Here is a 20,318-nt window from a genome sequence, read left to right on the forward strand (position 1 = left end):
TCCCACTGGACCAGGATTCCACTGAAAATACTTGTGATGCCATAATAAAAAGAGAAAGTATAATACATTTAACTGGGACCAATGGATCTAAAACACCATTTCGATACAAACTGATGTTTTAAAATTGAATGTTTCATATGAAGATGACATTTGGGACACTTTTACATTTGAAGGAATTGATATTAGGCATTGTTTGCAGCTCATAAATTAATATGCGGGACTACCGATTAATGGTCAGTAATGTGATACTTGAAACTGAATTATAAAAGAAAGTTAATGCTATTTACTTTAAATAAACACACTATAAGCTGCGCTCTAAAAAGCTGTAAGCACTGCATAGTATGCAAACCTTAAAATAAAAGTGTTTACTGACATTTTTTTCACATGTTCCAGGTTGCCAAATAGTGATGTTGTTGTTCTGCATCAATTTTGATGTTTTAATAAACTGAATTATCGCATGGATCATGTTGTTATTATAATTATTCCCCTGGCACACGGTAATGACATTGTACACCAGCTCCTAGCCATTACACACCTCCACTCATGCACCCACACATTAATAAACAAAGCCCACTGATTGTCATTAAAGTCAGTTACATTTGCTGCTGCAGATGAACCCACACAGCAACATATTTGTTTCAGTAAAAACACAATTTTGGTTTTGGGGAAAGGATTTTTATTTCTATAAAGGAGATTTATTTCTAATTTGTTAGCTGAAGTTTTCAGTCCTTGCATAGGATAATGTGTTCACAGATTGCAGAGCGGGATTTAGTTTGTTTACTCTCCGTGTCTTCAGCCCATTCCCAACAGCACTGATCACTTCTGTGTACATCTGTTTCTCCATTTGGGCAAATTGTCAGAAAACATCGACTCTCAAAGTGAGCCTTCGTTTCTTCTTGTTAAAGATGGCAGACGCAGTGTCTTCATTTACAGTTTCTGGGAGCTCCAGAAGCAAATAGTAGACATCCTCCACCTCTAGTAAGATGTCGTCCTGCAGAGAGAAATACATTCAGCATACTGTAAGACACAGTGTTAGAAACAGGCCAATTATGTATTGTTTATGACATCCAACTACGCACCGACACACACTGGATTCTTAAGTGGTTCATTATAACTGATCAAGGGAGTGTGTAGCAGCTAACCTTGGAGATTCTTAGCTGGCACTCTGACATAGAGCAAACCTTTGGCAGCTCTACTGTCAGCTCCACGCTGCGAGGAACTCCTGCTGTATCCGTCTTCACCTCGAGTAGGTACTCTGGCTTCTGAGGCTGCGCATACGTGGCGGAGATGACCTGGATCAAATCCTTCTTTGTGTGCTCCGCAGGTCTACAGATAATTTGGCCTGCCGTGTCCTTGTCTTGTTCTTCTAAACGTAGAGAAGAGATCTGTTGCAGAAGGTCAGCTGGGCTCTGACTGGCTACAAAAAAAAAGGAACACTAAGAATGATTAGAAGCTGTGGTAGGAGGTGAAAGATGATACTCCTGCAATAGCTCAAACATAAAAGGCTTGTAGAAGCTTGTCGAGATGTAAGACTTATTGCCCTACCTGTGTCTGGTTGTTTGGAGGTATTAGGCCACTGCTGAAACCCAAGCCGGCGTTGCAAATCTTCTGGGCTACTTTTTGGGCTACAGCTGACAACAGTGTACTGCTGAGATATCCTTATGCCATGTTGCTGCTGGGCAAAGTTAAGCACCAGCATATAGATCTCTGTTTTGTCTTTCTTACTGTCCTGAAGCACAGCAGGGTTTAATGCCACGTCCAACACTGAGTACCAACCTGCAAAGAAGAAAAAAAAAAACACCAATTTATCTATTGTCTTGTTTCCATGGTGTAACAAAAAGGGCAGCTCTGCATCACAAACTACAGAACTGGCCTTTGTGTTTACATGATGTAACAAAAAGGCCACCTCTGCAGCCTGTGATACAGCACTAATTTGTCTCTTACCGTGACCTTCATTTGTGTCTGTTTCCAGCTTCCCTGCACACACAGGTAAAGGCTTGTTGGGCTGCTGAGGCGCAGGCACTCGTTTCCAGCTGCATATGTTGATATACAGCGACCCTTTCTTGGGCCCCTCCTGTTGAGGACACAGATGTACCGTCTGTCAAAACACACACTATCTCTGACACAGGTGTGGCAGCTTAGGTATGTGTAAGTGAAAGTCTGATGTTTTGTATTGTGGTGGTAGAGCTGTGATTAGTCAATCAAGAGTATAACACAGAAAGAAAACTAGGCTGCTTCGAAATAACATCGTCTGAAACCTTCAATCATCTTTTAAATGTATAAAGTTAGACTTTTATGTAGAACTATGTGGGGAGAATACAAACAACATGAACACTTCAGTGTCTCAGCAGCTCTTGATGGCCCGCCTATTTGCAAATGGAGCGATTCATATGATAACGTTATGGTAATTTGCCAGTTGTTATTGGGTCATTGGGCACTATTAACGGTGTGTTGACACCGACTTCATCAATATTCACAGTGTGAGCCACCGGCTTTGAATAGAAACCAAAGCTTTAGCAGTCAAACCACATGAAATTTTTGAATGATTTAATCACCTATGTGCAGGTGAACCTTTGTTTACAAGGCTGAGGTTCACATTGTCTAAACAGAGTTTTTAAAAGTCTACATTTACAGTTAATATGAACAAAAAATACATGAATGAGTCTCAGAGTCTCGGTGCTGGGTTTGTCCTGAATATACAGATATCTAGCACTTTGGGGTCAGTGTCTTCTATTTTTATGTTTATAATGTCAAGGCGTGTCAAACTATGTGAGAAGTAGCTGACAGGCCACAGACTCCAGTGGTTTCAGCCTTTCAAAAGTGAATATTTTCTGGGTTGACAGTAAACTGAATATTTTCTGGCCTCAAACTGTTGGACGGAACAAGACATCTGAACGTGTTGTCTGTCTTATGTCGGAGGCTTGCAGACATTTTATAGAGCAAAGGAAAGAAATCCATAACTTATTCAATAATACCACTCAAAACAACTTCACAGACTTTTGTCACGTTGGACATCTTCATTTATTAAATGTAGCTTAGTACTATTATTAATAACAGCTGCACGGCCCCAAATTCTGTGTCTGTTTCACACACTTCATGGTTTCATGATATTTTGATATGACATTAAAGACACCAAATGGCCATGGATACACTCTCTTTATATACACTGACCGGACCCTTCCCTCCTTTCTTTCGTTGTTTTTTTCCATCCTTCCTTCCTTCTGTCCTTCCTTCCTTCCTTCTTTCCTTCGTCTTTCCTTCCTTCCTTCTTTCCTTCCTTCTTTCCTTCCTTCTTTCCTTTGTCTTTCCTTCCTTCCTTCCTTCCTTCCTTCTTTCCTTCCTTCCTTCTGTCCTTCCTTCCTTCCTTCTGTCCTTTGTCTTTCCTTCCTTCCTTCCTTCCTTCTTTCCTTCCTTCCTTCCTTCTGTCCTTCCTTCCTTCCTTCTGTCCTTCTTTCCTTCCTTCTTTCCTTCCTTCTGTCCTTCCTTCCTTCTTTCCCTCTTTCCTTCCTCCCTTCCTTCCTTTCGTCACTTTTTCCTTCCTTCCCTCCTTCGTTTCGTTGTTTTTTTTCCTTCCTTCCTTCCTTCCTTCCTTCCTTCCTTCCTTCCTTCCTTTCATCGTTTTTTCCTTCCTTCCCTCCTTCCTTTCGTTGTTTTTTTCCATCCTTCCTTCCTTCTGTCCTTCTTTCCTTCCTTCTTTCCTTCGTCTTTCCTTCCTTCTTTCCTTTCCTCCTTCTTTCCTTCCTCCCTTCTTTTCTTCTTTCCTTCCTCACTTTCTTCTTTCCTTTCCTCCTTTCCTTCCTCCCTTCTTTTCTTCTTTCCTTCCCTCTTTCCTTCCGTCTTTCCTGCTGGCTTTCCTTTCTTCTTTCCTTTCCTCCTTCCTTCCTTCCTTCCTTCCTTCCTTCCTTCCCTTTTTCCTTCCTTCTTCTGTACAGCACCCACAAGACCTCAATTCTGAACATATTAAGTATAATTAAGCTTAATAAAAGTAGATTTTATGTCAGAGTTGTTGTATTTGATCACACTGGATTGTACAGGTGTACCTAATGAAGTGCTGTGTTTAATCTTTAATAATAAGTGATCCAACCAATATATAATGTAAGCTACCATAGAGATGAAGAAATGCTTTAAAATTCAAACGCTTCCCATTTGGGTCACACAATGTGGTGCAACACCTGTGCACGCGTCTCGTTAATGACACACACCTGTGTAAACTGTGTCATGAGGAAACGTTTACGCAGGCTCGACAGAGCTAATGCAAAGTTAACCAGTTACCATTTATTAGACCCGCAGCCACCTTCACTTTTAATGAACTTACCGGCATCTCGGTGCACAAACACGAGTCTAGCTCAGGCGGTGAGCTGAACTCGGCTCCTTCCTTCATCTGTCTCTGGATGAACCCGCGATAAGCTGCGGGGTCATTTTGAGACAGATCATCCAGCATGGACCAAAACTGCTCGACCTGCTTCATTAAAACATCCTGTGGACAGCCGGAGGAGGACATCTTCCAGGTGAGGGTCCTGAACTTTGGAGCCACTAATAGCTATCTAGAAACGCTAAAAGTTAGTAAGAGGTTAAAAGACTAACTTATTTACAGTTTTGCTCTAAAAAAATACAGATAACTATCAGAGAAATATAACAAACTTGCTAATTTCCGTCAAATTACACCAACAGCTAACGTTAACTCAGCTACTGTTGTCGGTTGCTATGGAAACAAGTTGAGACAGGCAGACGCCGCCTGTCGGTGAGAGGCGGAGCTGCAGCTCAGTGATCACACAGGACACATGAGGCATCATTTATTTATTTATTTATTCAATACGTGACAAATATAACGTAAAAAAATGTATGTTTGATGTCTCCAAGTCTGTCTTTATGTGTACATGATTTAAAACGGACATTTAAAGTGAAAAAATGAACTGTATAATATTTTAAAAATGTCTCAAAGAGTAGTAATATCATCCTCTGCTTGTTGTGCTCCATGAGCTCTCTCCTCAGTAGCTCTGCAAAAGGAAACAAGTGTTAGCAATGTAGAAACTCTACTTATATCACAATGTGCAGTTTCTAATTGATCCCTGGTTTTTTACTTATTCTGTGCTGTTTTTTAATCTGCAATTTCGTTTCACAGTGCACTGTAAAATGACAAAGATCTTGAATCTTGAACTTTGAATGTACTTAATCAGAACTCTATATTTCTGCAGTGGCGCAAGAAATATGTGATATTTTATTGAAAGTTAAAGTACAAATGTAAATCTAAAAATCCTGCAAGTCCCTGTCAGTGTTATATTATGGGAGTATCTTTATAATTGAGGCATTAGTGAGTGGCATTTTAATGCTCGTCAAGGTGAGGATAGATTGGTGTTGTAGTTTGGAGCTGCGATGATTTGTTGATAGAAAATTAATCAGCAACTGAACTGTACCCTCGCCTCTCGCAAAGCGAGGTCACTCTAAACTCTTCTCTGTGGTTGTCCCCAAATGGTGGAATGACCTACCAACGGCTACTAGAACAGCAACATCCCTTTCTACCTTTAAAAAAACTTGTAAAAACCTTTCTGTTTCGAGAATGCTTCCCTGCCTAACAAAACTAACAACTACTCTGTGCTCCTTTACACCTTTCTCAGCTTATGTCCTCCTCTGTAAGTCGCTTTGGATAAAAGCGTCTGCTAAATGCAATGTAATGTAATGTAATGTAATGTAATGAACTCTGAAGATTTGCTGCTTCTCTTTGTCTGACATGATCGAAAACTCTCCTCTCACCTCACGCTCTAGGAAATTGTGAGGATTTATTTTTTATCTTTTTGATATTTTCTAGACTAAATAACCGTCAGATTAACTGAGAATGAAACTAGTTGTTAGTTGCAGCCCTTCTCTAGTCTAAATCACGATGCATTGTGTTTTCTAAGATGATGTAATATAAGATGATGTATCATTTTCTTTATCTAAAAAAGTCTGTTTACCTCAATCATATCATAGATCCAGCCCAAGAATTCAGCCACCTTGGTGTAAACTCCAGGATGATTGGGCTCAGCACAGCCTGTCCCCCAGCTGACAACCCCTACCAGCCTCCACACATTTTCATCCTGGCACACCAGAGGACCCCCGCTGTCCCCCTGGAGAGGTAGACACAAACACTGTTCACAACAGACTCACACAGCCTTCATTATGCCAGCGTTACACCGTAAACGAATCACAGAGGAGAGAGTGGATCTTTTAAAACATCTCTGCAAGGTACTGTTTAAAACCCATGCGTCTGACCTGACATGCATCCACTTTTCCCTCTGTGTATCCGGCACAAAGCATCCGTGACGTGATCTCTCCATTGTACATGCAGGAGCTGTTACACTTCTTTGTGCTTATTATGGGAACTGGAGCTTCTTTCAGGGTGTCAGGTGAGTGAACTAAGAGGGAAGAAACACATTTAAGACGGCTCTTTCAACGCGCTTGGCACATTCTATAATCATGTGTGAATTAGACTTGCAGCAGATGTAAATTTGTTTCAGAGCAGTGCAGTGGTGTCTCACCACCCTCAGGCTGAGTGTATCCCCATCCAGATATCCAGCACTGTGTGCCTCCTGGTAGATCATAGTCGTACCGAGGCAAGCAGACCGGTCTAATTGTATCTAGTTAAAGAAAAAAAAAAAGGAAATTTGTCTCTTTATGTTATAATTCTCACATGTTGGAATATTTAATCATTTATCATATTTAATTCAAATCATTAGTATAGTTAAGGTTTTTATTCTATGCTGTCTGAAACACACACACTGTTTTTTTTCTTCCTATTGTTGTTTTGTCTTGTAATAGGCTCCCTCAAGTTTACCTTGCACTCTGAATATATATGGTTGAGTTTACAAGCCATTGTTAATAAGGTCCCTAAAGTCCCCTAACCTCCATTCAAACTTTTTTTTCTTTCTCAGTTGGCACTTGGTTGTTTGTTTCTCCACTGTGCAGAATGATGCATGTGCTGAGTTGGATACTAGAAGGCTGTTTTCACATTAGTTTGCTGAAGAGGGAAAAAACTTATATAAAGGCTTGGGTCTTGAAGATGTTTTGGTACAACATGTCTCTACCCTTTTGATTAAAAGTGTAATGATTGTTCTTTACAAAAAAAAAAGAGGAAAGTATCACTTTTGTGGTGGTCTGATGAAGGCTTGTTTGCCGCAGTGTGTCATCAGGAGAAGATAAAACGGCAAACTGAGGCTGCAATATTGAATTTTTTTTAGTGTTTTTGAAGTGCTGCTCTCTTGCAAGAAGGCTCTCAGACTGACCAGAGAAATTCAGCGGGGTCCTCAGTTTCATCAGGGCTATATCACTGTCGTGGCTCCTGTGGTTGTAGTTCTTATTGTAGATGACCTTCTCCACAGCATATCCTGTGTGCTGGGCCATTTTAGCCGAACTGCGGGTGACAATACCGGCATAGACTACCCAGCTGGACACCTGAGGTAATCTGTAGCTGACATTTTATATAAGAAAATAGAAGACAAATACTGATATGAGAGAATTACGTGTGCAGCTGTTAATAACTGATAATTCTTCTATGTGGAGTCAGTAACCATGGACCTTTTATTGCCGGTAAGGTCAGCATTCTTACTTATGCACACAATGGGCAGCTGTGACTACCCATTGACTGGTGATGATGGAGCCGCCACAGGTGTGACGGTTGCTGTAGTAGAGGCTGACCTGCCAGGGCCACCTGCCCAGCGTGGCCTCAACTCCCCCGATTATCCTGGGCAGCTTTGCTCGTGTCCCACACTCTGCATAGAGAACCATTCATCAAAAAAGAGAGTTGGAGTGGTTAAAAAGTACGGCACCAAGTGTCATTGTTCTTTTTTTTTTTTATCAAGAAACTTCAGGGCTCGGTGTCGGGTGCAAAGTCAAACAAAAAGTTGCGTTTAATTTTCTCACCAAAACATTGCAAAGCGATAACCTTTCCTGTGATGCAGCTCCCCCTAAATGAAAATAAATTGGGTAACTAATGATGCATAATTAATGTGTTAGTAGGCACCATTTTCTCTGCATCGTTAGGAGTATGATGTTCTCAGACAAATTGCCTTACCTGAGTTGCCACATATTTTCCAAACTGCTCTTTTGTTCTGAGGTAATTTGTATAAAGCCATCAGTATAGTTTGGCCCGATATCTGTTAGATTCACTCCTTTATGCTTGGTCAGTCTGGTAAGAGAACATATGTGAAAGAAGATGGTAGTGAGTATTAAGATAATTCAGACTCATAAGGTGTGAATTGCAAATCGGGTTTAAGGAGATCATAAATAAGCAGAGCCTTCAACCTCGGCAAAGCAGGCGAGGATTAAACTGTAGGTTAGCGAGTTAGTCTCAATCATTGCTAATGGCAGAGGTGTGTGTTCCTGTCAGGGGTGCAAACCTCAGATAACCCAGCTGTCTGCAGACCAGTGTTCCCAGTGAAGAGTTCCATCTCTCGTAGCACACCGGCAGCCAGGTGGGCAGCTTCCCCAGCTGGATCTCCAGGAGGGAGTTCTCCGGGCTGATTCTGTAAAACACTGAACCTGATTGATTGAAAATCCCTCCAGAGACAAGCTGTAAGTCCGCAGTAATCAAAAAGGCTCTTCTATGAGTGGGAAATGATTAAGAAGAACACAAATCTATGCAAATGTAGTCGATACAAACAGATCATTATGTGTAATGTTTTCACGGATGTCAATGGGCATCTCTCTGGAGTGAACAAACGGCAACAGGAAGCAGCGGGTGAATGATAATTTCACTACTTTTCAACTAAACATCATTTCAGAGGTGAACCATGACCTTGTTTGATGAATCCCCTAACAACGTGCAACCACACAAACCTGAACTATTTATTAATTCATAAAAAAATAAGTGAAACAAGTGGCTCCAACAGACTCCAGAAAACACAGACCTTTCCTGGGGTCAGAGATGGAGATATCCTCTGTCACATTGCAGAAAGGCGTCTCCTTTGTGTCCCCGAGTCCCACTGGACTTTGTGGGTAGGATGGCCTCAGCAGAAGTTTGACTATATGCAGATGAAGATAAGTTTGTTTGTTTTTTAATTTGTCAGTGAGACAGATTACTCATACTGATATACTAATATCCTTTAACTTTAAGCATTGATCAAGGTCCAAAAAACACTGAATCCTGCATTTCTTCAAAGGCAAAAAAAAATCTTACATTTTATAATACATTTTAATGTAGTCCTGTTTTAGAACAGTGTAATGAGCAATTATTAATGCAAATTTTATGGATCTATATTTCTTTTTAATCCAAAACTGTCTTGCCTGTTAAGCAAATTTCTAAATTACTTTTCATCCAGTAAAAAATGGAATAATTGATCAGTTAAAGTTCAAATTTAAATACTGCATGGTGCTAAACCAGTAAATCAGCCAGGCCGATACCAGCATATTGCAGATATCTCGGTATCGGCTAATAAGTAACAAGAAATTGCAGTGCAGAAACACTAAAGATATCTTTAGGGTATTTTTTGAAACATCACCATTACATAGTTTGTCCAAAAGAGAGCACTGACAAGTTTATTTCTCAATTGTAATATGTTCTACTTATGTGGTATCATGGTCAGAATTGAGGTTTTTTAAAAGTATTCATGTCACAAGTTAATTAAAAACAAAACAAATATTGGTTAATACATTGCTATCGAATTAGAGCTGCAACAGGTAGTTGATGAATAATTTATTCTAAGACTCATTTATCAAGCAAAAATGGCAAACATTTAAATGTTACATCTTAAATTAAGATGCATTAAACATCTTTTGGCTTTGGACTGTTATCAAAGGAAACATGCAACAATGTAAAGACGTCACCTTGAGCTTAAAAGATTGTGACATGCATTTTTACAGATTTTAGATGTTTCATAGACCAGTGAATCGATATGTTTAAAAAAAAATAACTGGCAGATTAATTAGATGACTCTCAAACTCTCAAATGCTGATGATGTCTTGGCCATAAATACCACTATCTGTCAGGCTCTGCTGCATAGAGTAACAGTGATGTGTCTGTAACTAGACAATTTGCACATTCGTTTCCAGTTCCTGGTTACTATGTTAAGCTAATTTAGCGATTCTTCCTCAACACGATGACTCACCTAGAAACCAGACGCCTACTGCTAAGCCTCCGAGGAGTCCAACTGCGCACACCGCTGCCAGCAGCTTCACCAGTCTGTGAGCTAAAGCAACAATGTGACTGGAGTTAATGCCTCCTGATCCGAGACATGAGCCGAGAAGAATTATTAAATGTCATCTGTTACGTATACAATACACTGGCACACAGCGCTGAGACAGAGGCAGAAATTAATAAGCTATATTCTATACATGCAAGTGTTAAAGCAAATCTACACTGTGACATTTTTAAAGGAAAGCTCTGCTTTAATTTATTCTCACTGCAGCATAGATTGATTCAGTGCAGAGTCACATTGAAGCTTGTTCTTTACATTCAGAGCAGTGCGTTTTAACAGCGTGTACTGTGTCTGGCACTTATGAAGTAAGATTGCTGTTGTAGCCAGATGTTTGACACAGATCAGGTGGTGCTCTTCTGCTTGTGCTTACCATGAGTCGTAGACTGAATCCCCTTTATCCAGCCCTGCACTTCTTCGGTCGCTGCGACTCCTGGTGTCTTCTCTGAATGAAATGTGTGGCTGACAGCCGCCGGGTTCTCAATCACTGATAATGCGTCTCCATCAGGACTCTTTAAGAAGCACAGTTAGCACATCACACCCAATTTACAGGTACGCTCCTATTTCATAAAGTGTTGGCAAGTTTGTTAACTAACAAGAGCTACCTGCTGACCATCTGCTGCTCAGTGCACCTGTCAGCTGCTGTCAGATCTAATTAGGAGCACCTGTAATCATGGATCTTAAACACCGCTGATCAGTTGTTGACCAGATGTATGTCAGTGTTGTAGGTCTAACAGGTGTGTGGATCCTGTATCTCCTTCGTGTGTGAGCTGAAGCATATCTCGGCATATCTGTTTTGAGTCTTAACATATAAATCGTAAAATAAATTTAATTAATGTGTTAAAACACATTCCTGCTCCTGTACTTATCAAAGTTTTATCACTCTGGAGTGTGTGTCTGTTTCTGTGGGCATAATCTCCAAGGAGCAGCTGTTTCTATAAGCAACGTATTGAATATTACAGTAATTACAATAAAGCTCTCGATAGATGTGAGATGCAGACTTAGAATTATACAATTGCAGTGCAAAATCCATCTCAATAAATGCCATACCATCTGCTCTCGTATTACTGTAGCACTTGAGTGTAGCTAAACATGTAATTTTGGACTTGTAATTAGCACAAGTTAAATATAGTGCAGGAGTAGTTTAGAAATTCAGTACAGCTGTACGGCACAGGTCATGAGATGCACACGGATTATAAAAAAGTAAAGAAAAGTAAAGTAAACGTGACAGAAACAAGTGTGCTACAAGTTTGACGTGAGCTCTACATGTGTAAACAGCAGCTGCTGGTGTAAATATTGAGGGTGCATGTGAAGGTGACAATGTGAGAGAGATGTTGTTGTCAGGACTGCGTACATTAGACAGATGGAGCAAGGTGTAGTGAATATTTAGTCTCCTTTTCCTACCATGTTTTCCTGGCGTCTGGTCCTGAGGAAAAGGCAGCGGAGTCTGTGCTCATCTGTAGGCCTGTGCCGGAGGTGTAGAGAGGTCCGTCCCGCTCACAGTTGATGCACTATTTGCCATTTAACAGAATGCAACTCTGGACTTTCCCTTCACAAAGAGACAATGAGGTCAGCAGTGGTGTAGAGAATGAGGCTGTTGTTTGTCCAGGGGGGGTCATGGGGCCTGTGGAAGCAAGCTGAACCAGGTCTTTGTAGGGGGGAGCATCTCCAGAGATACCTCCTCGCTGGATATTGATAGGACACAGGGGGGTTGCTAGGTAACACTTTTTACCTGTGCCAAAAGATTGTCCATTTTCACCCGAGACATGTTATTACCTGACAGTTTGTAGCTTCTGAGAAAAGGTCATTATTGCAGATTGTTGAAAAGTCTCATATCATGTCAATCCCCCGTCATTTGGAATCCAAAGCTATCATCTCTCAACACTCAAGAACGAAATGAAGTGTGTACTGTCTGCCCGCTGACAGATGAGACTTTCTCCTCTCTCCTCACTCTTTAGACCAGCTCACATTCTGACTGTTTTTGTCAATATTGTGTGTGTGTGTGTGTGTGTGTATTTCAAATATCTTTTTTTTGTTTTCAATGTGGGAGAAAGGGCGACATGAGTGTCTTAAGATAGAAATCTAAAAATAGTACGAATAATTTCTGAGATGAGGAAGACGGCGTGCTCTTTTGAAAAAGACTGTCTTCACATCACTTCTCAGAAGACAGATTGATTTCAGATCCTCATAGGTAAAATATTTATTACAAAGGTTGTTTATGTATCTCCCATATACGTGGTGTGGGATTAACTCAGAGTCCAGGTGAACAGAACAACTGCCAGGAGGAAAATTCCTCCTTGTCTGACTGTCAAGGCCGAATCCAAGAAATGGCTCAGATCTATTTGGCTCATCTAACAGGTGTCATATGGAATTATTTGGAAATCAAACACAGAGTAATGAACATTGCAGCCGCGGCGTAAATTGCATGTGATGGAGCAACAGCTGAAATTCATAGCGCCCGGGTTGTGAGGTTAATAATGTTTGACAATATTAGCATTGCGCTGAGTTGTTCTCTCACAGAGGCAAACAGAGAACGAGCACACAGGAGAACATAGCTGCTGTTTGGTAATTTTCACAGGGATTTGATGTCTCCCTCTTCTGGTGAAATTTGTTTTCCCAGACAGCCGAGTAAACAGTAACTCCGTGAGCTGCCATTCACTTTGTTAGAAATCATTTGAGAAAGTTGTATAAAGACATTTTCAGTCAGGGATATACATTATATGGTTATTTTATCATTCATGTACCCTTGTTTTGTAGCATAATTATGTAAAGATGAAGCCGGTTTTATGTTTAATACTTCAGCATTGTGCTCTGTGACTTTGAACACATCATTCACCACTTGTTACTTTACTAGAAAGACTTACTCTGCTCAAACAAATCCACTCTAACACAGCAGTTCTGCAATAAAGGTTAGAATATAAATAACTGTTTTAGAGAGGTGTTGATTAACATAGTAATTTTTTCAGGCTGCACGTTTCCTGGTGCCGTTTAATTATCTTGTGTTATATTTGGTGCTGTGTCAATTAGTTGTTCAGTCAACTGATAGGAAATAACTGCCAACAGTTCAGTGCTATGCTCTAATGTCTTTGTTGTAGTTATTTTGTGTTTAATATCTTTAATATCTTAGTTACTTTAATTATCTATATGCAGCTGATTGGGCAAAATAAGCAATAAGAACATGTCAGCTTGGCCGTTTAAGAAATTCTGATAGCCTGTCATGATTTTAAGACATTTTTACAAAGAAATAATCTGAAAGAAATTGATTATTTAATTATACTTTAGTGTTTCTAAGATTTAATCTACAGAATTATATAATAGAAATGGATAAATTAAGAGAAATGCTACTCGGAGTACAACACTAGAATGGCATTTATACAGTCAGCACACATGTTTAAACACCAATGATCACATTGTATTCATCATATTATTGATCTCACATTGATTGACTTTTGTGTTGAATTTTATATATATAGTGTTTTTACTGTTCTGTGGTTGTTTTTACCTGCTCAGGGATAAAGGATGCAAACTAGCTTCTGACTGACTCTTCTGTGATTAATTTTAATTTTAATTGTGCAGTATCTCTGCAAAAATAAACAAATGAAAAACGCCACAAACTACAGCCTAGAAAATGATGTTTTAATTAATTTTAATGTTGATCATAAATTTCACGAGTAAATCCCGCCACTGTGTCCACGACAATAACAGTCTGTCACCTGGCGCGGTGGTGGTGTCACCCTCACCCCACTGTGGACTACATTCATTTATTCGTTCATGTGCCACCGTCTGAGGCGCCACTGTGAAGAGGCTGGCTGCTGCCCACTTTGGTGCTGGATCTGTCTCTCTCTGCTCTGAGTGGGGAAGCGGTCCCTGTTTGGTGGAGTGAGATTTGATCGGCTCCGCTCTTATCTCAGCCATTAGTATGTGCGCCTCTCTCTCTGTGTCCAAATCGTGAACATCAGATGAGTTTCTCAGTCCCCATTTGGAAACCTCACAGTAGATTTGCACTGAACATGATTTGGAAGCTCGTTTCTAAGGTTTGGAAAGCGTTCGCCTCACCAGCTTTTTGCCAAAGGCATTTCAAGCTGATTCATTGATGTGTGGGATGTCATGAGAGCTGTGCCATTTTGATGCCGTTGGCCGTGACCTCTCGGTTGTCATGACCATTAAAGGTTGCCGCGGGACTCTCAATCACAGCATGTGGTGTTCAGGTGTTAAACTGACTTGTTTGGTGGGAGGTGTTTCCTGTGAAGTCGGCCTGTCGTGGCTGGAAGCTCAGATTAAATACACTAAAGATAGCCTCACACAATTTGTAATCCTACGTGTGTGTGTGCTTTTCTTGGCTTCTCATGTACGCCTGTTTGAAACTTGCTGCCCTAATTTTATCAAAGGGTTTGCCTGACAAAGAAATTTAAAGAAAAAAAGATGGAACTCATTCTTACACAGTTGAAAATGTATAAAAAGACACGTGTTGAATTGATGTTATTAACGTTTTCTGTTGAAAGTTTCGTTGCAATCAGTGATGACTGTAAACAGAGCAATAAAAAGGTCTTTATTCTCACAAAAAGCGCACACTTCTTCTTCTACTAGTCAATTATTTTAATTGAAATGGCAGAATACAAACAGACTGTACAGTTTGGACAATAAGAGGAAAAAATATTGCACAAATCTAATAAAACTTTATGATTGGATGTTTTGTCTGCGGACCACCCTCGGATACAATCAAGCCCTCCCCATGAGGCTTTGGGGGAAATAAACAAGAAGTATAAAGCTGCCAAGGATTCAGTGAGTCACGCTGTGGGCTACAACGTCAGCCCATGTTCGTCTAAACTTCTTTGTCATATTGGCACCATTAGCGATTTGCTTGATTAGTTGTTCATAAAATGTCAGAAAATGGTGGGACATGTTGCTCGTTGTATCCCAAAGCACAAGGTGATGTCCTCAAATGTCTTGTCTACAACCCAAAGATAGTTAGTTTACTGTTTATATGTAATATTTGGCAATTAATTGTAATTACATTGCAGCTCTGTTTGCAGTGCATTACTTGGATACTGATGAAAACTTGATCGATCTTCAGGCAAGTTCCGAAGCTATAAGAAGTGTCTCTAGGATTTTAAAGCAGATTTATGGATGATTATTCACTACGAATATAAACATGAACGTGCTAATGACATTCTCAGAAAGTGCAAGTCACACTCACTCTAAAAATATGCATGCCATGTCTGTCTGTGGAGATTTAATCTTCCAGAGGAACCATATGGCTGTGAATAAAATTCTTCTACTGATCGAGAAGCTTAACTCCTCAGTGATGTGCAGACACAGTACTCAGAAATGAATGAGTGGTCCTTTTCGACTCTGCCGAAGCACGGATGAAGTTGTCGGACCGGCATGTGTGTGTGGTGTCATGACACAATCATGTGTTGAAGAAGTAAAGCCCACTGTAAACTGTCCAGGTCATGATACAGCACAGGGTGAGAGGGAAAGCACTAATCTGCAGTTCATCTATCTCAACACGAGCATGCACACACACACACACAGACAGACAGAGCCAGGCTCTCTTCTCAGTGCTTCAATAATTGTATTGCTCTGCTGGCTGCCAGCGAGCTCTCCCTTCTGTGGAGCAGTAAATCCTCTGTGCTTGAGCCCTGCCTGCCTGACTGACTGCAGTCTGTGTTGGCTGTGCAGCTGTGGTAGCGTACTGCCCTCTTGTGGTAGACTGAATCCTCAGCAGATCTCAAGCTGCATATTTTTCTGTGTGAATATTCAGAGATATCATGTTCATTCAAAAGTTTCAAATACATATAATCTATCATGATCACTCGCTCATGTAGCCTTTTTTTCCTTCATGATGTTGAATGTGTCGCAGTGAGCGTTTAGAGGTCACAGCTGATGTAAAAGTGGAGCAGAAATGTCGCTGTTTTATAGCACACCTGCGTTGGGACAATTTGTGGCTTTTATGATCTGACAACTATGTCAATTTGGACGTTTCAGTGCGCCGTATACTGTGATTACAAACTACACGTTTATGACAGGTCTGAGCACGAGTATGGCCTCAACGTAGCCGCTAAATGCTATGCAGTAGTCTGTATTGAAAGTGGCAGGATGAATAAATAGCTGTCATGTATGTGTTTGTGTCTTGTCTTGTAGAGGCTAATGATAGTGAGGGTGGGTAAGAGCAGAGCTGCTCCCCACCAGATGGTGGGTAATGTGGTTTGCTTTAGCTGCCCACCACGCTCACTCTAATTAAACAGAGGAGATTACATTAACACTGGCTCCCACTCAATCTGCTCCTCCACTGAGCATGGCCGTGCACTGACGGCAGGGTTGGAGATCAGAGGTGGAGGGGTCACGGAGGTGATTGTCATTGTTGGCAGAGTCAAAAGTACATATTTGCATCCAAGATAAATTAATTTCTTTGCAAGGAAATAAAAGCTGGTGAAGGGAAACGCTTCGGACCAGATGGTGTGACTCACCAGAAAACTTTAAAGAGCTGGAAAATCTTACAAATTGTTATGAAGCAATTAAATAATTAAACAATTGACAATATTTATAGATAATAATAGAAGTTTAATTTGACAATTAAGAGATTATATCATTAATAATTTGCAAATGAATATATGTCTCTCTCTAAATATTTAAATTCATTCAATAAATGGGTGAATGAATAAAACATGTTACAGCTGAACAGATAAAAGATACTATAAATTCACTTGACAATATATTTTACTGATGCAAAATCAATACTTGCTCTCACAGATGAACAGCTGTCTCTGTCAAAGGAAAATAAACTGGGTCGTCTCTTCTGAATTGCAGTTTGTCGCACTAATATATTCGCTCTCTTTTCCATCTGCGTTTCTTCTCCGAGTCCTTGTGGTTTCACGTAACTGTAACTTTGAACACGGTTGAAGTGAATCATGTGTTGTGCGTTTGGCGCCCTTCATCCTCCACCACTTATTGCTGAAGTCAGTGTTGGTTCCCAACCTTTTTGAGCTTGTGACCTTTTTAAAAATAAAAAAAAATAAGTGTGAGCACTTGTAAATGGTTTCATTATGTCTGTAAGCTGTGGATACGGTAATGACCCACAGGTTGGAGATGTTGTGCTGCTGTATAAACAAGAAAGTGTTCAAGAGCTGGTCAGTTTACAGAATCCACTTTAGGGCATCGTCAGTGTTAAAGATTTTTTTCTTCTAATAGCATCTGCACATATATTCATAATAGTGTTCGGCTGTGGTTCAATGAACAAGTGAATGGAGTCATATACTTTAAACTATCCCTGTGGCAAAACTGAGTGAGCTTTTAAAAGCACGGCACTAGAAAACAACAGAGTGCAATCGCCGAGGAGAGAAACTGTAAACACTGCAGGCTGGAATTTAGCTGACGGGGATTAAGTCATATAGCTAGAAAATAGATTACACAATAAAACATTCACAGGGTACTCAGAGGCTGCTTTATGGTAAGATGGAGATGGAAAAGTAACACATTGCACTAATGTTAAATCCCAAGGACATTAGACGAACATAAAAACCCCAACATCGGAAGAAATGTACAGTAAATGCTGGCGGTACTTGTAATCAAGAGGTCTCACTTTCACTGTGCTGTGCAGGGAACAGTGGCACAACGGATACACTCATTCGTAGCTCCTTCACATCTGGGATAAAACACAGGCCAGCTGTGGCTCTGGCGGAGTGCCGTCAGAGGTCACCACAGAGCTCGGAGTGACTCCAGCTGTTTGCAAGTTGCATAGATGACACACAAACTCTATAAAGCTCTATAACAGCCTGAGACTGTGAAGGTTTGTGGCAGGAGCCAATAAACCGGTAAGCGGTATCAGCAGCATTGTCTTTGTCCAGATGATGGGAAGGGCTATGGCGGGGCTGTAAAAAGAGAAATGCTCAGGTTGATTTAGAACCACAGAGGCTATAGAGAAAGGAGATTCCCGAGGGATCGGTGTACCCCAGAGGTGTTTATATATCTGGAAAGACTGAAGCCTAACTGATGTATTTATTTAAATATATCCATTTGCTGTAAGACCAGAACACGAGGTATTGCATTCGATGTTTCTACTAGTTGGCAAGCAGAGAAGACTGAATCACTGGCAATAACAAGTGATGGGTAAACAGTTGAAATGGCTAGTGGAAAGTAATGAATGATTAGCTACTGGATAAACAGTTGAAAATGTTAGATCAAAGTAATGAATCAATGGTCAAAATAGCGCTAAGTAATGGATAAATGGTTAAAATGAGCAATCCAAGGAGTAGACATACAAAAAACTAAACTTAGACTAATCTAAATATTTATAGTTTAATTGTATGGAAGCATTATTTTAACTTAAGTGTAACCAATTGTGTTAAATAACACCCCGTTTTAAAATTTAATTAAACACATTTGGAACATGGCGGCGGGTGTCGATAAAGGGGTGAATTAATTCGTAAACTTGCTGTGGGGGGATAAAAATAATGCCTCCCAGAGTTTTCACTATTGGATGCAGACAGCAGAAACAGTAGGCAAATGAGACGAGATGCATAAAATAGTAACTTGTTTTATTCTTTTTTTAACCATGCCACCGAAACACTGACGCATACAGAGTTGTGCCTGAATCCACACTGAGAAAAAACACTTTCACACACTGTGTTACAAAGCTGTAATGAAGAGGGATTTTACTGCACACATGGCAAGAAGAACAACCCTGATTGGATACCAGGTCGAGCTTTGATCTGGCCCTGAGGTAGACAGACATTGACATAATCTAAACAATGCTAATCACATCCTTCTAGGACACATCAAATAAAAGGACATCTGCATTATCACAACATAGAAAGATCAAAGAAAAACCCTTTTTTCAAACAAAAGTGCTCTATTTCTTTTGGTCCAATAAGGAAATCCAGTTATAGTGCATGTTCATGTAGAATAGATACAGTGAATGTGTGTTTTCATGGCACTGAGTGTTGTTGGCTACTTAAGAAGGCATTAGGTAATGCCCACAGACGCCAGGATTTGCTATACACACTTTTTTCATCCAAAGATCTCAGTCCATTGTCACTTTGAAGGGAACAATTTGATGCAAGTTCCAAGCAAAAAATGTTTTCGATGTAAAAAGTTACACGCTTGTCTCGGAGTATCAGCCACTATCACAGTATGTTGCTTCCGTTTGCAATGTTCAGACAAAGTGGATCTACATGGCAGTCTATCTTTTTAATTAAGTAACAATAAACAAACACCCAGAAACAACTACCAATAGCACAGACCCATGTACTCAAGCACATCAAGGCTCTACTTATAAAAGAGGCACAAGGGAGGGATCTTAATCAAATCAGAGACTTATAAAACACACACATTTAAGATGTTTCTCAAATCATACCAAATGTAAACAGATAGCAAATTACTGTAATACAAAAATACAACATGTTTAAATCTATAAGGCCTGCGTTAGGCTCACATAAGGGAATAACATACCATGACAGTTTGTACATTACAGCTACACTATAACTGACAATAACCTGCTCATAGTGATTCAATGTCAGAATTTTCTTTTCATGTTTTGTAAAAAAAAACAACAAAAAAACAACAACTTTTCATGTTTTCTTCGATTTTCTCCTAGAAAATTCTGATTCTGAGATTTTATAAGACATCTATATATAGTTAATAATAAAAAACTACACATAAAAGCCATGTCGAGGCTGTTTTTTTTGTTTTTTTTGTCTGTTTTTTTTTTTTTTTGTTACACACTGTTTGACCATTTAAATTCTGGTGTATTTGTTAGAAAAATTAAAAGTGATAGACGAGTAATTTGCAGTAGGTTCTTTTTTAAAAACAAACAGTGGAAAAAGTGAGGAGAGGTAGAGCTCGCTCTACTAGAAATCATCCCGAGAGACGCCGACTGTGTGATGAAAACCAGCACATATTTGGTAACAAAGAAACAACATATAAATAGCAAAAAAAAAAACCTATTACATCGCAAGAGAAACTCAAATTGTAAGCCAGCTACCTCGAAACAATAACACCCACTGCAAGAAAGACAAGGCAATTAAAGAGATCAAGCTTATGAGGTCAAAACGTGGCAGCCATTCAAGTAAAACATGCAGAAAATAAACAACTCCAAAATAAAAAATCCAACAGCAAAGAGGGAAAAAAAAAACAACAACAAAAAAAAACAAC

General features: G+C 39.9%; 2 protein-coding genes and 1 long non-coding RNA gene across 3 annotated transcripts; 1 reads left to right on the forward strand and 2 right to left on the reverse strand.

Moving 5' to 3' along the window:
* Positions 1–634: 634 nt before the first annotated feature.
* pih1d2 (PIH1 domain containing 2) lies at positions 635–4,721 on the reverse strand. The gene is made up of 5 exons (XM_010736685.3): positions 4,316–4,721; positions 1,945–2,074; positions 1,546–1,776; positions 1,143–1,417; positions 635–991 (listed from the first exon to the last, which is right to left on the reverse strand). The coding sequence occupies exons 1-5, from the start codon at positions 4,499–4,501 to the stop codon at positions 857–859; spliced, it is 957 nt and encodes a 318-aa protein (XP_010734987.2). The 5' UTR covers positions 4,502–4,721; the 3' UTR covers positions 635–856.
* Positions 4,722–4,857: 136 nt separating this feature from the next.
* On the reverse strand, positions 4,858–12,008 carry tmprss5 (transmembrane serine protease 5). The gene is made up of 13 exons (XM_027280459.1): positions 11,571–12,008; positions 10,540–10,678; positions 10,080–10,160; positions 8,883–8,996; positions 8,373–8,508; positions 8,048–8,161; positions 7,897–7,940; positions 7,583–7,745; positions 7,260–7,444; positions 6,516–6,614; positions 6,250–6,392; positions 5,952–6,104; positions 4,858–4,997 (listed from the first exon to the last, which is right to left on the reverse strand). Exons 1-13 carry the CDS (start codon positions 11,571–11,573, stop codon positions 4,989–4,991), a joined length of 1,383 nt encoding a protein of 460 aa, XP_027136260.1. The 5' UTR covers positions 11,574–12,008; the 3' UTR covers positions 4,858–4,988.
* Positions 6,118–6,602, forward strand: LOC113746090 (uncharacterized). Its single transcript, XR_003462594.1, has 3 exons — positions 6,118–6,222; positions 6,326–6,383; positions 6,495–6,602. It is a non-coding gene; the product is annotated as an uncharacterized LOC113746090 (long non-coding RNA).
* Positions 12,009–20,318: the final 8,310 nt, after the last annotated feature.

Source organism: Larimichthys crocea, chromosome VII (genome assembly GCF_000972845.2).
Source record: "Larimichthys crocea isolate SSNF chromosome VII, L_crocea_2.0, whole genome shotgun sequence".
Lineage (NCBI taxonomy): Eukaryota > Metazoa > Chordata > Actinopteri > Sciaenidae > Larimichthys > Larimichthys crocea.